At 42.0% G+C, this 18,528-nt stretch overlaps 1 protein-coding gene across 2 annotated transcripts in view; it reads left to right on the top strand.

Annotated features, from left to right (window-relative positions):
* Window positions 1-18,528, top strand: part of LOC126482332 (uncharacterized) — a 652,552-nt gene that overhangs the window by 370,080 nt on the left and 263,944 nt on the right. For both annotated transcript variants that reach the window (XM_050106392.1, XM_050106393.1), the window contains exons 5-6: window positions 4,027-4,213; window positions 7,867-8,069. In XM_050106392.1, coding sequence (XP_049962349.1) covers window positions 4,027-4,213; window positions 7,867-8,069 — 390 coding nt within the window. The remainder of the gene's footprint in view (window positions 1-4,026; window positions 4,214-7,866; window positions 8,070-18,528) is intronic.

Genomic DNA, 18,528 nt, shown 5'->3' with positions numbered 1-18,528 from the left:
AATATATGTGCATACTGACGTAAGGTTGCCGCGTTATCGCTGCCATTTAAACCAACATAACTGAGATGTGCAAAAATTATAAAAGTTACGCTGACAGCAATAATAACAAATTTATTCTGTCTGCTGTCGCAGCGCTCATCAACGAAAGTCACCTTGGTAGACTGAAGTTGGAAGACTGTCAGTCATACGCAATCTTGGAAAAAGCATGACAGAATGAAGTTATTTTAGACAATTTGGAAAAATGAGTAATGAACACACTACTGTCTTGTAAATTATTTATTCACAATCCATTTCTGTCATAGACCATCTTCACAGTCGAAAGATGTCTTTTATAAAGGCAACATCACATCACACTCATACTTTTAGACATATGATGAAGCCCATTGATGACTTGAAAAACATCAATGTTCTTCATTTCATGTCTAAAGGCATTAATTTCATGTGATGTTGCCTATGTAACAGATATTTTTCCGCTATGAAGATGGCCTGTGATCGAAATAATCTGTGGGTAAATAATTTAAAAGACAGCACTGTGTTCATCATGTACAGTTGAGGAAATGATCAAGTGATCGATTAAACAACAGTCACAGTTACGAGACTAATAACAGTAGTATTCTTTAGTTATCGCCATAAAAACGATTTACAGCAGGCAAAATCATATTAGAAAGCTATTATCGGGAAATGTGTCCAAACGAAGTTCATCTGTGGAATTCAGTCTTTATCATACAAAAAGGTCTCTCTCACTGCAATTTGATTGCTGCTAACAGTGAGGTGGTATAAATCTCTCTCACTGCAATATAATTGTTGCTACATTGAGGCAATGTATTTTGCATTGCAATTCCTGCTAAACCGATACTGTTTCCCCCTTCAACATGCAAAAATATTTCTTTTGTCGTAGAAATCAGTAGTCAGCCTAACCAGAAAAAAAAATAAATGTAGCGACGCGTTCCTCGTAACGAAAACAAACAGATGAATGCTTAGCATTCGACATGGGAGCGGAGCATTATGCATCTCATGTAACTCACATTCTCTCGTGTTAGAAATTACTGACAGAGTTTCGGATGAGAAGATGAAAACTTCGAGTATTTTAACCTTGATTTAATAACAAAAAAGCTCCCCGCACGTCGAAAATTCGGTAACGGCGTCAGAAAACGCATCTTCGTAAAGTGTCCATAAATCTTCTTAATAATTTGTTGTCGTAAATAAAACTACTTGGAAAAGTCCGGGAGGTGTGTGTGTGAAATCTTATGGGACTTAACTGCTGACCGATGACCACGCTGTCTGGTCTCCTTCCCCAAACCAACCAACCAACTTAACTGCTGGCCGGGAGGTATGGAAAGGTTTCAGTTAGATTACATCATGGTCAGGCAGAGATTCCGAAATCGGATACTGGATTCTGAGTTTTAGCCAGAAGTAAATATAGACTCAGATCACGAATTAGCAGTGATTTATAGAAGGCTGAAGTTTAAGAGAGTAGTCAGGAAGAATCAATGCGCAAGGAAGTAGGGTGCTAAGGAATTAACGGAAACGCTTGAAATACTCTGTGGCTATAGATAGTACGATAACCAGTAATTGTATGAACAGTTCAACTGAAGAGGGATGGACATCTCTAACATGGGCGATCACAGACGTTGGAAAGAATACCATAGGTACAAGCAAGGTAACTGCGTAGAAACCATGGATAACAGAAGTAATACTTCTGTTGATCAATGAAAGAAGGATGTGCAAATATTCAGGGAAGTCCAGGAATACAGAAATACAAGTCACCTAGGAAGTGCAGAGAAGCTAAGGCAAAATGGCTGAACAAAAATTGTGAAGAAACTGAAAAAGAAATGATGGCTGTAAGGACGGATTCAGCGTGTAATAAAGTCAAAACAACCGTCGGTGAAAGTAAAAACAAGGGCTGTCCCATTAAGAGTGCTATGGGAATTCCACTGATAAATGCAGAGGAGAGATCGGTTACGCGAAAAAGAGTACATCAAAGGCCTGTACGAAGCGGAAGATTTGTGTGATGGCGTGAGAGAAGAAGAAACAGGAGTCGACAGGGAAGGGATATGGGATCCAGTACTGGAATTATAATTTAAAAGAGCTTTGGGCGACGTAAGATCAAATAAGACCTAAGGCATATATAACAATCCATCAGGATTTCTAAAATCATAGGTAGAAGAGGCAACAAAACGACTAGAATGTAGAATGATAAGACTGGCGACTTAGCATCAGACATTTGGAAAAACATCATCCACACAATTCATAAGATTTCAAGAAACGACAATTGCGATAATTATTGCACAGCTAGTTTAACATGTATGCATCCAAGTTGCTGACAAGAATAATATACAGAAGAATGGAAAAGAAAATTGAGGATGTGTTGGATGACGATCAGTTTGGCTTTAGGAAAGGTAAACGTACCAGAGAGACAGTTCTGACGTTGCGGCTGACAATGGAAGCAAGACTAAAGAAAAGACACATTATTTGTGGACCTGGAAAAAGCGTTCGACAGTGTAAAATGTTGCAAAATGTTCGAAACTCTGAGAAAAATAGGGGTAAGCTATAGGGGAGATGGGAGGATATACAATGTGTACAAGAACCAAGAGGTGGATGACCAAGAATGAAACGCTCGGATTAAAAAGGGTGTAAGGAAGGGATGTAGTCTTTTGCCCCTACTGTTAAATCTGTATATCGAAGAAGCAATGATGGAATTTTATAAAAAGGTGCAGAAGTGGAATTAAAATTCAAGGTGAAAGGATACCTATGATACCATTCGCTGATGATATTGCTATTCCGAGTGAAAGTGAAGAAAATTACATGATCTGCTGAATGGAATGAACAGTCTAATGAGTACAAAAATGTGGACTGAGACTAAATCGAAGAAAGACGAAAGTAATCAGAAGAAGCAAAAATGATAATAGAGGGAAACCTAACAGCAGAATTGTGGATCATGAACTAGATGAAGTTAAGGAATTCTGTTACGTAGGAAGCAAAGTAACCCATGATGGACGGGTCGAGGAGGACATAAAAATCAGACTAGCACTGGCAAAAAAGGGATTCCTAAGTCTGCTATTATGAGATATAGGTCGTAATGTGAAGAAGAAATTTCTGAGAATGTACGTTTGGAGCACGACATTGCATGGTAGTGAGACACGGACTGTAAGAAAACCGGAACGGAAGAGAATCGAGGCATTTAAGACGTGGCGCTATAGAAGAATGTTGAAAATTGGGTCGACTGATAAGGTAAGGAATTAGGAGGTTACGCGCAGAATCGGTGACGAAAGTAATATGTGGAAAACACTAACGAGAAGAAGAGAGAGGATGTTAGAACATCTGTTACGAGATCACGGAGTAACTTTCAGGGTACTAGAGGGAGCTGTAGAGGGTAAAAACTGTAGGGAAACAGAGTTTAGAATGCGTCCAACAAATAATTGAGAGCCGGCCGTGGTGGCCGTGCGGTTCTAGGCACTTCCGAGTGACTGCTCCGGTCGCAGGTTCGAATCCTGCCTCGGGCATGGATGTGTGTGATGTCTTTAGGTTAGTTAGGTTTAAGTAGTTCTAAAAAAGTTCTAGGGGACTGATGACCTCAGATGTTGAGTCCCATCGTGCTCAGAGCCATTTTAACATTTGAAATAATTGAGCATGTAGAGTGCAAGTGCTACTCTGAGATTAAAAGGTTGACACGGGAGAGAAATTCGTGGCGGGCCGCATCAAACCAGTCAGAATACAAACATAAATAAATAAATAAATAAGAGAGAGAAAGGACATAGTGCACACCTTCCAGAGCACACTGATGCCAGTTCCATCTTCGTGCACTGAACAGTTTGCGAGTGTGAATGAGATGAATGAAGTGTAATATGGAGGTTTGTATTCTGTGCGGGACGTAGCAATTCTGCTCCATACATCCACGTGCTCTCGCCGAAGTGTCAGATCCAACATCATTTCGAACAAAGTGTAGCGGCATTTTGGTGTACGTGTAACCATTTGTAGTCTCACGCAAGAGTACAGTAGTGGCGGGTGGTGTGTTGTGTGCTGAAGGTGCTGGCGACGTCGGCGAAGAACGTGCTGCTGCTGGGCTACGGCATGACGCTGGGCTTCCCCACGATCGTCATCCCGGCGGTCAGCAGGCGGCCGCTGGTAGCCGGCGACGCGGGCAACGCGACGCTGGGGGCGGCGGAGGAGCCCGGCCACCTCACGCTCACCGACGCCGAGCTCTCCTGGTTCAGTGAGTACGCCTCACATCAGCCAATTAAACGAGCCCCATTACGAGGGCACCACTGAAATTGCCAAAATCAAACACTGCTTACTTTTACAAAAATTTAAAATGATTTTGCACGAGATTTGGCATCTAAGACATCCGCAACTGCGAGGCCTGATAATTAATTACTTAAGACACATCCCCCCCCTCTCCCCATGAACCATGGACCTTACCGTTGGTGGGGAGGCTTGCGTGCCTCAACGATACAGATAGCCGTACCATAGGTGCAACCACAACGCAGGGGTATCTGTTGAGAGGCCAGACAAACGTGTGGATCCTGAAGAGGGGCAGCAGCCTTTTCAGTAGTTGCAGGGGCAACAGTCTGGATGATTGACTGATCTGGCCCTGTAACACTAACCAAAACGGCTTTGCTGTTGTGGTACTGCGAACGGCTGAAAGCAAGGGGAAACTACAGCAGTAATTTTTCCCGAGGGCATGCAGCTTTACTGTATGATTAAATGATGATGGCGTCCTCTTGGGTAAAATATTCCGAAGGTAAAATAGTCCCCCATTCGGATCTCCGGGCGGGGACTACTCAAGAGGACGTCGTTATCAAGAGAAAGAAAACTGGCGTTCTACGGATCGGAGCGTGGAATGTCAGATTCCTTAATCGGGCAGGTAGGTTAGAAAATTTAAAAAGGGAAATGGACAGGTTAAAGTTAGATATAGTGGGAATTAGTGAAGTTCGGTGGCAGGAGGAACAAGACTTTTGGTCAGGCGAATACAGGGTTATAAATACAAAATCAAATAGGGGTAATGCAGGAGTTGGTTTAATAATGAATAAAAAATAGGAGTGCGGGTAAGCTACTACAAACAGCATAGTGAACCCATTGTTGTGGCCAAGATAGACACGAAGCCCACGCCTACTACAGCAGTACAAGTTTATATGCCAACTAGCTCTGCAGATGATGAAGAAATTGATGAAATGTATGATGAGATAAAAGAAATTATTCAGGTAGTGAAGGGAGACGAAAATTTAATAGTCACGGGTGACTGGAATTCGACAGTAGGAAAAGGAAGAGAAGGAAACGTAGTAGGTGAATAAGGATTGGGGCTAAGAAATGAAAGAGGAAGCCGCCTGGTAGAGTTTTGTACAACAACATCAAGACATATCCGCTTCAGCTGCAGTAATTACTTATTCAAAGCACGAACGGTTTCGGTATTTTAAAATCCCGTGTTCAGGTGTCTGAAATTATTGTATCTGGTAAGACATAACATGCGAATGGGTCACTCAGTGCAAGAGCTCCAGTCACTGTCCAGTACAAAATATCTGTTGTAAGGATTATGGTCTTAGTTTTCTCTTTGTTTAGCTAATGTTAATGCCCCTTTAATTATTCCCTTGTGCTTTTTGTAAATTTCCTGTAACTACTAAGACAAACAGATTGCATTTTCTCCACCTAGAGGTCAGTTTTCATATCAAAAGGGATGTTTCAGAGTACTGAAAACCGGAGTCATAGTCACTTATGAAGTCACAGGTTTAAGTATAAAGAAATAACAGGCCATGACTTTGGTGTTTTAGTCTGTTGCCTCTAATTTAACACCCACTCAGCTCTACGTGGCATAGTGCCACCTGCGATTACTGCTGTACTCATTTTTATTAATTTATTTATGTACACGTCAAGTTCCGTAGGACCAAATTGAGGAGCAAACCTTCAAGGTCATGGAACGTGTCAGTACATGAACTTACAACATAAAAGTAATAACAGATAAAAATAAATGTTCATGAACCTGAAAAAAGTCAGTCCATCAGTTTAAGTAAACGCTATCAGCAATACAATAAGAATCAGCTTAATTTTTCAAGGAAAAGGAGTGACCCGTGAGGAAACTCTTCAGTTTCGATTTGAAAGCGCGTGGATTACTGCTAAGATTTTTGAATTCGAGTGGCAGCTTATTGAAAATGGATGCAGCAGTATACTGCACACCTTTTTGCACAAGAGTTAAGGAAGTCCGATCCAAATGGAGGTTTGATTTCTGCCGAGTATTAACCGAGTGAAAGCTGCTTATTCTTGGGAATAAACTAATATTGGTAACAAGAAACGACAATAAGGAATATACATATAGAGAGGCCAATGTCAAAATACCCAGACTCGTGAACAGAGGTCGACAAGAGGCTCGTGAACTCACACCACTTCTTGCCCGAACCGCCCGTTTCTGAGCCAAAAATATCCTTCTAGAATGGGAAGAGTTACCCCAAAACATAATACCTTACGACATAAGTGAACGAAAACAAGCAAAGTAGACTAATTTACGTGTCGAAGTATCACTCACTTTTGATACCGTTCGAATAGTAAAAATGGCAGCATTAAGTCTTTGAACAAGATCCTGAACGTGGGCTTTCCACGACAGCTTACTATCTATCTGAACACCTAGAGATTTGAACTTTTCAGTTTCACAAGTCATATGCCCGTTCTGTGAGATTATAACGTCAGGGTTTGTTGAATTGTGTGTTTATTTTCTACAAGCCATGAACTGAGGTCATGTACTGCACTATTTGAAACCGAGTCAATGTTGCACACAACATCCTTTACTACCAAGCTAGTGTCATCAGCAAACAGAAATATTTTAGAGTTACCCATAATACTAGAGGGCATATCATTTATATAAATAAGGAACAGGAGCAGCCCCAACACTGATCCCTGGCGCACCCCCTACTTGACAGTACCCCACTCAGATCCCACATCACGGCCGTTATCAACATTATGAATAATGACCTTTTGCTGCCTGTTGCTATAGTAAGAGGTAAACCAATTGTGAGCTACTCCCCTTATTCCTTATATGGTCCAATTTCTGGAGAAATATTGTGAGATCAACACAGTCAAATGCCTTAGTTAAATTAAAAAATATGCCAAGCGTTCGAAACTTTTTGTTTAGCCCATCCAGTACTTCACAGAGAAAAGAGAATATAGCATTTTCAGTTGTCAAACGACTTCTAAAGCCGAACTGTACATTTGATAGCAAATCGTGTGATATAAAATGATCAGTTAACCTTACATACACAGCATTTTCGATAACTTTTGCAAACACTGTTGGCATAGAAATAGGTCTAAAATTATCTACATTATCCCTTTCACCCTTTTTATAAAGCGGCTTTACTACTGAGTACTTTAATCGCTCAGGAAACTGACCATTCCTAAAGGAAAAATTACAAATATGGCTAAATACGGGGCTAACACGTGCAGCACAGTACTTTAATATTCTGCTAGACACTCCATCATAACCACGAGAGTCCTTAGTCTTCAGTGATTTAATTATTGACTCAATCTCCCTCTTGTCTGTATCACAGAGGAGTATTTCAGACATCAATCTCGGAAAGGCATTTGCTAAGAAATTTATATGATTTCCTGTAGAAACTAAATTTTTATTTAATTCACCAGCAATGCTCAGAAAATGATTGTTAAATACTGTACATATATCTGATTTATCAATAACAGAAATATTATTACTGCGAACTGACTTTATATCATGGACCTTGTGCTGCTGACCAGACACTTCCTTCACAACTGACCATATGGCTTTAATTTTATCCTGTGAATTAGCTATTTTATTTTCTGGACGTAGCCCCTAATGACACTGCACCAGTCGAGTGTCTGAGCCGCAGCTGGTGACTTGTGTGCCGGCAGGCAGCATCAACCTGATCTGCGTGCCGCTGGGCTGCCTGCTGTCGGGCCCGCTGTCGACGCCGATCGGCCGCCGGCCGGCCATGATGCTGGTCAACCTGCCGCTGGCCGCCGCCTGGCTGCTCTTCCACTTTGCGCAGTCGGTCGGCATGCTGTACGCCGGGCTCGCGCTCGCGGGGGCGTCCGGGGGTCTGCTCGAGGCGCCGGTGAGTCTCTTCCCACCAGCCGGCTCGCCGGCCGCTCTACTGCGCTACTGCGTATTCTCTCACCTGTGCATTCCTGGTTGCTACAACCTACCGCGACAAATAAACGCTTTTACAGTTACAACATTTACTGGCCTTCAAACACTACTACTACTTAAATCACCGGATCCTATTGCCCGCAAAAAATTGAAGACCACAGATTAGAATGAACTGTCACATGAATTTCCAGAAGTTCATCGTCTATCGTTCGATAATGACGTGAGCAGGTCCAGCCTGTGCTACAGGAGGTAGAACACGATAGCACAGATATCCAGCGGAAATACACTTCCCGATAAAAAAAAAAAAATGAAGCACCCAGAAGGGGACGAGGAAACGAAACGAATGCTCTCGGTATGAGAGGATATCTGATGTTATTTCATTCATTACAAAATCGAGTCAAATTTACAAAGAACTTGGCAGTATGAGCACACTTATCAGTAAAACGTTCCATCCCCTCTGGCCTGAACGCATCCACAGGTTGGACTGAGAATACTGCCATAAATGCATTGCATCCTCTCCCGAGACAAGTTTTGTACCACAGCTAGTGTATCTGGCCCTTGATCACCTGGATACTCGCAAAGGATAGTGTAGACGACCCAGCTGCTGCCGTACATGTTCTGTCAGGGAAAGAGCTGTGGATCTTATTGGCCACAAGAGTATCTCGACATTACGCACGGTTCATAAAGACGCATGCTATGTATGGACGAGCATTTTCCGCTGAAAAATAACACCACGATACTGCTGCATGAGAGACAACATTTAAGGATGCTGGCCACGATACTGCTGCACGACCGAGCGAGGTGGCGCAGCGGTTAGCACATTGGACTCGCATTCTGGAGGAAGACGGTTCAAACTCGCGTTCGGCCATCCTGATTTAAGTTTTTCGTTATTTCCCTAAATCACTTCAGGCAAATGCCAGGATGGTTCTTTTGCAAGGACACGGCCTACTTCCTTCTCCATTCTTCCCTATATCGGTGGAACTGATGACCTCGCTGTTTGGTCCCCTCCCCCAAATCAACCAACTGCTGCATGAGAGACAACATATAAAGATGCAGGATGTCTGTGATATATCGAGAAGGAGGGCACTGCTGTTTCTGGCAATAACTACTGATGTCAGCACATTTTTGAGGTCAGCATTCCGGAGACTCGCTATGTCAGCATATTCTGGTGCCAGCTATTCCAGTTCTGAGGTAATTTTCCTTGTTATATTCAAGGCCACTGACCTCCCTCCCCCATTTTGCTCCCAGGTAATTGCAAAGAGTGAACATCATCATGCTCCCAGCCAATTTCGCCACTGTTTTCGGGCAACATGCTCTCCATTCTAGATACATGCTCTGTAGAGAGACAGCCATAACCAATTTAGCTAAGTAACGTGTTGTTTTGTAGGGCGGGCAACCACAGCCAAAGTTCGACATTTTTCCAAAGAAAATTCCGCACTGGCTGTATGAATGATTTTTATTAAATCTGCGATCGGTTTCGCACCACTCCATTGCATCCTCAGGCAATATACGCGATTTATAACATGGTAATGTTGAATATTGCCCTGTAGCCACTCCCCACCATTCACGTCCAATATACCGTCATCTGGTGAAAGCGGTAGTTAAAATATAAAAATCATTTTTAAAATATTTTTTTTAAATGGCGGCAATGACCGTGCAAGCTGAGAGGAGCCGCACGGCAGCGGACACCACCTGACTCTTTGGAAAAAATTAGCTAAGTGTTGGACCCTATCTGCAAATTGGTAAAATTGGCAAACTGGCCACAAAAATTAAGAAGAAACTGCCAAAATGGTAGGATGCGTAATCCATAAATTAGCTGAATAATTGGCAGATTGGTAAGACAGGTCGTAGAATTGGATGTAAAACTGGAAAAGTGGCACAACAGCCTGTTAAATTGGTAGGTCAGATCAAAATGAATATATGCCAGTCATAAACAAAGGAAAAAAAACTGAACGCTTCATTCAGATGTCTATCTGCCTGCTGTGTTCATTCTTACAGAAAAAGACGTCTGCAATGCATATGTAGCTGCACATTGTAAACAATTAGCTGCTTGGCATCAAGTGTGTAGGTGTTCGCCCCACACTTTTGAGCAACAGCCAACTACATTGTAATCTGTACTCAAAATTATCTGGACAATGTGAATTATTTGTCAATCATGCATTGTTACTCTCAGCCACGGGCAATTTGCTCTCCATTGAAGATCTGTGCCCACAACTGCTGTACTTGATACTGACGCTGGGACAGAATTGACATTTGAGCTGATTCCACACGTTCTGTTAGAGACACATTTGGTGATCTTACTGGCCACATGAGCACTTCATTATCATGCAGACAGTTCATAGAGATATATGCCATGTTTGGACAAGCATCATTCAACTGTAAAATGGCGCCGTGATACTGTTACATGAGAGGTAACACATGAAGACGCAGAATGTCCGTGATGTACCATTGTGCCAACAGAATCCCCTCAGTCACTACTATCCGTGACCTTATGTCTTACCCGATGGCTCCTGACACCATGATGCCAGGCATAACACCACTGTGCCTCTCCAAAACATTCGGACAATGGGACCTCTTCTAGGTCACCGGCCTATTCACGACAACAGTCATCAGGGGTAGCTCTTAATCGCGATTCATTCCTAAACACAGTGCAAAGCTATTCCTCAGCAGTTCATGTGTTTCAATCAAGGCACCTTCCAAATGCAGCCATTTTTGTTGTGGTGTGTGCATGGGATGGTAAACTGTAGTCTGACTGCTGCTAGTCTCTGACCAATGCTGTGAAATGGCTCACAATGTGACAGAGTTTCCATTACTTGTTCTTGGTTGGCAGGATCAGATGTGAAGGGATTACTATGTGCAGAATAAGGTGATCCTCCCTTGTGGTGGCCAGGGGTGGTCGACCAGAACTTCGATGACGTTCACATGCAGTTCAGCACCGGACCTCCGTCACATCTAAAGGCCTCGTAAATGTGGTTATTCACACAATCTGACCAGCCTGCTAAATGGACACTTCCTAATAAGGCCCCTTTCAAACTCCATCAAATGCTGACAACGCCATATTGCTCGAATACACAGCATCCCCATGCCCTTCAGACTGATGACTCAACATCTGACGCTGCTCACATCCCTTATTTACCCTACCAGGCTTGTGGACACATGAGATAGACTTAAGACCGTCCGACTGCAGTACCAGGTTGAAGTCAGCTACCATTATCAGGAGACGGGTGTGAGCTACCATCGACTTCCTAAATGACCTATGATTCAGGAGTTATCAGATACTAAGCTGATAAGGGCAGATGTTTTGGTATGGAGTTATTGTTTAAGGACAACAATGGGAAATGCGGGGAAAGGTGACACAGAAAATGTAGCTCACCCCAGTTGGCGATGGAGTCAGGTGGGCAACAAGTGGCTGAAGCTCGCACCGAACTACTTTGCGGTCAGGCAGCTCGTACCGTAGTGGCGCTGCAGTTCAGGAGCAGACATGTTGTCGCGGCTCAGGTGGAACTGGAGCTTCAGTCACGCGGTCTGGGCAGCACGATAGCTCACAGCTTCTTTTATTACCAAGAGATGTCAGTCCAATTGCCAATTAAATATGGGCCAGACAAAATTCGTGCTTCCTGAGAATTGTCCTGGCGTATGCTGTTTAAATCGTTTGAGTTAGATGAAAGTTATGCTATTCATTTACCTAACGTTGTTTTCCGAATTTTAATGATAGCTATATGCAGTGACCTGTAAACAAAATTACCATTATCTCACACAAGTCGTATGGCTGTATATACTTAGTGCTTCATGTGCGCAACCAGAGTCTTTGCTACTAAGTAATAAGATGTTATACTTGCATCCACAGTTCTAGATTCACTTGCCGGTGCGAAAGTAACGAGCTGATTTGACATCTTGTGAAATATTTATAGTAAAAAAATTAACGAATTATCCAGGAAGAGAAAATTTGCTTTTAGGAAAAAAACACTTTTCATCAAGTAATGAACCAAGATAAAAGACAGCACGACACAGCCTTGTTTGACAAATTAATTGTTGTAAACATCATTTAATTAGGTTATAACGACGTGGCATGAGAGTAACAATTCATTTAGCTGCTGTCATAAGTAGTATTTTCACAGCTAATGGCATATTGAGAAACGAGAAAAATGAAAGATATAGTATCAGAACACAAAGGAATTACAAACATGAGCTGTCAGTGGACATTGATTTATGTCAATGGGAAGGGATCATTGTGCGTCAACGTCTTAATTATACATGTGATGTCGGTTCTTTCAGACATGTCCGAAAAGCAAAAGAGCAGACACCACACACACACACACACGTGTGTGTGTGGTGTCTGCTCTTTATATATATATATATAAAGTTTGGAAGGTAGGAGACGAGATACTGGCAGAAGTAAAGCTGTGAGAACGGGGCGTGAGTCGTGCTTGGGTAGCTCAGTTGGTAGAGCACTTGTCCGCGAAAGGCAAAGCTCCCGAGTTCGAGTCTCGCTCCGACACACAGTTTTAATCTGCCAGGAAGTTTCATATCAGCGATCACTCCGCTGTAGAGTGAAAATTTCATTCTAGTTAGAAAGATGCTGTACGTATTTTCAGTTTTGTTACAATTCTAATTTTTGAATGCCTCCTGCCCAGACTTAACTGCTGTTTCAGAATCCACTTTCTACCAAGGGTGTTTGTTTCGAAGCGAAACTAAATTTTGTGTTGTTTTGATGAACTTTTCTTTTAGGCTTTGCCAGTTGTTGGATTGTTTTTTGTCAAGTTCGCTTGTTAGAGTTGGGGTTATTTTAGCAGTATCAAATTTTGGAAAATTATTTTTTGGTTTGAATATTTTTTGAGGTTGTTTACTTTTATTCGCATTAAATAATGCTCAGAATCTATATCAGCCCCTTTCCTAATTTGGACATTTAAAATTTCTTTATAGTTAGGGCATGAAATTGCTACATGATCGATTTGAAATCCCCCAATAAATGTATTGGGTGCTCGCCAAGTTTTTTGTTTAGAGGATTTCCTTTTAAAATGTGATGACATGATTTAAGGTTAAATGTTTTGCACGTTTCAAGAAGTCTTTGGCAATTTTGGTTTGTCTATTTATGCGCAGGAAATCCATCCACCTTATATTTTTTCTCTTTACCTATTTGAGCATTAAAATCACCCACTAAAATTTTAACATGGCTTGAGGGAATGTTCAAGATGATGCTTTCTAACGTTTCGCAAGCATCATTAACTTCTTCAGGTTTTTTTTGCGGTTATCCTCATTGACTGGCATGTGGGCATTAATTAAAGTGTATATCTGATTTGCGCATGCAAGAGAAATTGTCATTAGTCTATTATTAACGGTTTTTATCTCCGTTATTGAATTTAAAATATTTTTGGAGACTGCAAAAGCAACACCAAGATGTGGTGCATTATGAAGTACTCTTTTATCAGTTTTACTTTTAAAAAGACTATAAGTACCGAAATCCATGATTGTCCGTCATTCGTGTTTCGTGAAGTTCCAAAATTTGAATCTTCTGTTCTTTTAATGTATCTCCCAATATATGAAGTTTACCTGGTTGCAAAAGTGTTCATATGTTAAGTGTTGCAAAAACAAATGTGACTGTTGTGGTTTTAAGTTGGCCAGAGGATTCCGACTTCCTCTGTTGAATCACACTGCATTTTAACCTGGTCGCCCCAGAAACCGAAATACCAATTTTGCCAGTAATGCCGGAAGTGGATTGACCACCTGGGGTAATATTGTGATTATCAATATGCTCCATGATGATTGTACCTGGAATCAGGTGGGGTTGAGTAGACTCATTGAGTAAACTCAAAGTGTTAAGACTGGAAGAGTTAGTTCCAGAATATAAATTTCAGCCGCACCACTGGTGAACAGACACTGACCTCTTTGCCGCTTGCTACAAGACAGACGCAAAGTGGATTTGGTTTTATTTTGCCTTGGTGCAGGACTGCTTATTCTGTATTTGCAACTGTCCACCATATCTGGTGGAACGTTCACTATCCGCCAACTGTGACCCGTCTGCCTAGGGTTAGGCAAGGTCGACTTCTTAGACTTTTAGTTACAAAGTCTCGAAGCCTGATAGCAGGCCTTAGTCGCTTAATCAGACCGTAGCAGCAGCTAAACATAGAAGGAAGATAAGGGTTTAATGTTGTCTATTTTCGAAGATATAAGAGATGGAGCAGAAAATCCAGTTGTGGAACAATGGAGAAGAATATTGACCGTGCCCTGCTCAGAGGGACCATCCTGGTATTCAGTTATGCACAGCACAGAATATCAGAATATGGATTGCAAGACGAGTATTTAATTTAACTCTAAGGACATGGCATAGAAATTCCGTATTTGCATGGATCCCAAGATTCAAATTCCCACGGTGTATAGAGAGTAGAAACCACAAATTGATCATCAGTAGTCTGCGCCAGAAACGAAACTATCTGATTTTATGACGAGCACCGGTAGTCTCGTTACAGTAGCATCCCACTGTAGATGTGCCAGTATGTCGAAGACCCAGTTAACTGAATTTCATGTAGATCTTAATGAGAGCTTTTGGGAGAGAGGCTGTACGTTTCTCGCCAGAGTTACCGAAGGCATTAGACGATCTGTCAATTGTGTATCAGAATGGTTCCTTTGGCCCTAGAACCGTGTGCTTGTTCCGAAAGACAGCAGAGTATGGGCTCGCGCCTAGGTCGTCACATCAGGCGAGAAGTAGAGATTAGTGTCTATATTGCTCCCAGTGCGTTAGTCAAGATCATCAGGAACGGTTTGTTGAGAGCTGAGCTACTGGCAAGGGTATCGCTCGACAATTTTCCTCTCGTATTTCATCGCGGTGAAACATGACTCGTGTAGCATAATGAAAATATTGGGTGACGCGCGAATTTCTGCTGTGTGATAAGAGAAAACTCTACATGATGACTGTGATTACCTTGTGGTTTTTATATTGAGAAAATAGAAGGAGCGATCCATACATAATTTGAAAAAAAAATTTATTGTCAAGATCGCATTAATTAATATGTATCATTAAAAGTAGACATCCTCGGCAGGGGTAGTGGGAAGAGGGGGGGGGGGCTATGCGGACTATAGCCCCCTCCAATGGAATATCATATTACACTGGATAAAATGACTTTAGAAATCAGCGAATATATTACTCCAACGGATTCAATCATTTTTTATATAATTGTGTAGAAATATAAATTTCAATGTAGTTCAAGCACATTTTAACAAAAGAATAAGAAAGGCAAATAGCTTACCATCCAAACAAATAAATATCATTTAACTTAAAATGGGCGTCTTATTATTTATTATAACGCATTTTTTACCCTGAACTCCAAAACAGTTACCAAAAACTACTTCAAACAAAACCAAATTTTACCAATTTTGCGGTGGAGGACCCCAACTCTTCTTTTGTTAAGCGATATTCCATTCCCTCAAACCCCCTCCCCCCCCCCCCCATTTGCCCTTGACCGACTTCTAGAATCGCCCCTGATCCTCGGTGTAGCGATGCAGCTTAGAATATCTAAGAACCGCACGGCCTCCGGTCCAGTTTGTATACCACTCAGATACCTTTCAGAGTATGCTGATACAGCCGCTCCATATCTCACAATGATATACCCAAAAACTGGAAAGTTGCACAGGTCTCGTCAATATCCAAGAAATAAAACGGGAGTAATCCGTTGAATTACAGACCATACCACTAACGTCTATTTGCAGTAGGATTTTGGAACATACACCGGCTCGAACATTATGAATTATCTCGAAGAAAGCGAGTCTTTACAAATAGCCAACATGGATTCAGAAAACATCGTTATTGTGAAACAGAACTAGCTCTTTATTCTCATTAAGTAATGATTGATATCGACAGGGAACATCAAAGTGATTCCATACTTTTAGAGTTCTAGGCGCGCAGTCCGGAACCGTGCGACTGCTACGGTCGCAGGTTCGAATCCTGCCTCGGGCATAGATGTGTGTGATGTCCTTAGGTTAGTTAGGTTTAAGTAGTTCTAAGTTCTAGGGGACTGATAACCACAGCAGTTGAGTCCCATAGTGCTCAGAGCCATTTGCACCATTTGAACAGGTCTGGTGATCGAGCAGGCCAAGACAATATATTGACACTCTTCATGAATGGCAACACAGCAGGCCGAATCACCAGACTGAAATAAAGTTTTTGCTGTGATGGAGCCATTTGAACCATACTTTTAGACTTCCAGAAGACTCTTGAAAGGATTGTTCACAAGGACTTCTAACTAAATTGATTGCCTATGGAGTATCTTCTCAGTTGTGGGACTGGATTCGTGATTTCCTGTCAGAAAGATCACAGATCATGACTGACGGAAAGTCATCACATAAGAGAAGTGATGGCCGGCGTTTCCCAAGGAAGTGTTATTGGTTCTCTGTTGTTCCTGGCCGGCCAGTATGGCTGAGCGGTTCTAGGCGCTTCAGTCTGGAACCGCGAGACCGCTCCGGTCGGAGGTTCGAATCCTGCCTCGGGCATGGATGTGTGAGATGTCCTTAGGTTAGTTAGGTTTAAGTAGTTCTAAGTTCTAGAGGACTGATGACCTCAGATGTTAAGTCCCATAGTGCTCAGAGCCATTTGAACCATTTGTTGTTCCTGATCTACACACATGATTTAAGAGACAAGCTGAGCAGGCCTCTCAGATTGTTTGCAGGTGATACTGTCATTTACCGTCTTCTTAAGATCAAAACCAATTGCATAATTATTAAGATAAAATATCTGTATACTGCAAAAAGTTGCAACTGAATCTTAATAACGTAAAACGTGAGCTCATGTACATGGGTGCTGAAAGAAAACTGTCAAATTTTAGGTTACACGATAAATCACACAAACGCAAAGGCTGTGAATTCAATTACATACCTGAGGATAAGAATACGGGTAACTTAAAACGGAACGATTACATAGGTAGTGCTGTGGGGGAAACCAAACCAAAGACTGCGATTTATTGGCAGAAAAGTTAGAAAATGTAACAGATCTGTTAAAGAAACTGCTTACTCTACGCTTGTCACCGTCTTCTGGAGTACTGGTGTGCGATGTGGGATCCACATCAGATAGGATTGACGGAGGACATCGAAAAAGTTCAAAGATGGGCAGCTCGTTTTGTACTATCGTGAAATGAGGGAGAGGGTACATGATACACGAATTGAGGTGGCAGTCATTAAAACAAAGTTATTTTTCGCCGCGGCAGGAAATTCTCATGAAATTTCAAGCACCAGCTTTCACCTCGGAGTGTGAAAATATTTTTTTGGAGCCTACCTACAGAGGGAGAAATGATCATTATTATTTTAACCATTTTGGTTGGAGAACGCCACAGCATTTTTCGTAAACTACACTGTAGGAAATGGTGCAACCAACCGCAAGTTCTCTTGAAATGATTTCGTTATACCATTACTAGTTTCGGGCCCGAGCCCTTCTTCGTCTACAGGGCGTTGAGTACACAAATGTAAAACTTGCGAGGATTCAACGCTACCATCTGATGAGGGGCTCAGGCCTGAAACTAGCAATGGTATAATACAATCATTTCAAGAAATCTTGTGGCTGGTTACAGTATTTCCTACAGTGTAATTAGTGAAATGATCGTCATAATAAGATAAGAGAAATCAAAGCTCGCACGGAAAGATCTAAGAGTTCGACTTTCTCGAGCGCTTTTCGAGAGTGGAACGGTAGAGGAGTAGCTTAAAGGCGGTTAAAGTGAACCCATCGCCATACACTTAACTGTGAATTACAGAGTAATCATGTAGATGTAGACGACGGTTTCGGCAGTTTAACCTCTCATCCTCGATCTTCAGAAATTTTTGATTATAAATTGTGTTTATCACTAATGCCATGTCGTCATTATGACGGGCAATAAGCAGCACATTATACACAAGTCTGTCAAAAGTAGAACCAGATGCTGATAAAAAGCACCTTGTGCAAATGAACTAGGTGATAGATAATTCGTGATACGTAATGAAGAAATAAGAAGAAATGAAACAAACGTGTCACAGTAAGGTCGCCCAGACAGTCGCATCAACGCACAGTGTGCCTCCCTCTGGCAGCAGCGCATACGTGCATTCTCGCACGCAAACGATCATAAAGGTGCCGAATGGCATCCTGCGATAGAGTCCCAAGCATCTTGAGACTGTTGTTCCAGTTCGGCAATGGTACTTGCACGCCCTGAAGAACGAGTAAATTCCCGCTTCCCACACGTGTTCAATTAGCGAGAGATCTGGTGATATTGCCGGCCAGGGCAGTTGTAAATCGTGAAGAGCACGTTGCGTTTTAGCAGCCGTTTGTGGACGTGCATTGTCCTGCTGAAAACGCACATTACTTTCCAGACGAGGGAATAGCAGTAGCACGGGGATAAAAGCCTGTTTAATGTAGCAGGCACTAGTTACTTTACTTTGCAGAAATGCCAAATGTGAGCGCGAGTTGTAAC

The sequence above is a fragment of the Schistocerca serialis genome, chromosome 5 (assembly GCF_023864345.2).
Source record: "Schistocerca serialis cubense isolate TAMUIC-IGC-003099 chromosome 5, iqSchSeri2.2, whole genome shotgun sequence".
Taxonomy (NCBI): Eukaryota; Metazoa; Arthropoda; class Insecta; order Orthoptera; family Acrididae; genus Schistocerca; species Schistocerca serialis.
The sequence above is the reverse complement of the archived record's forward strand: the minus strand, read 5'-3'. Positions and strand labels throughout refer to the sequence as shown.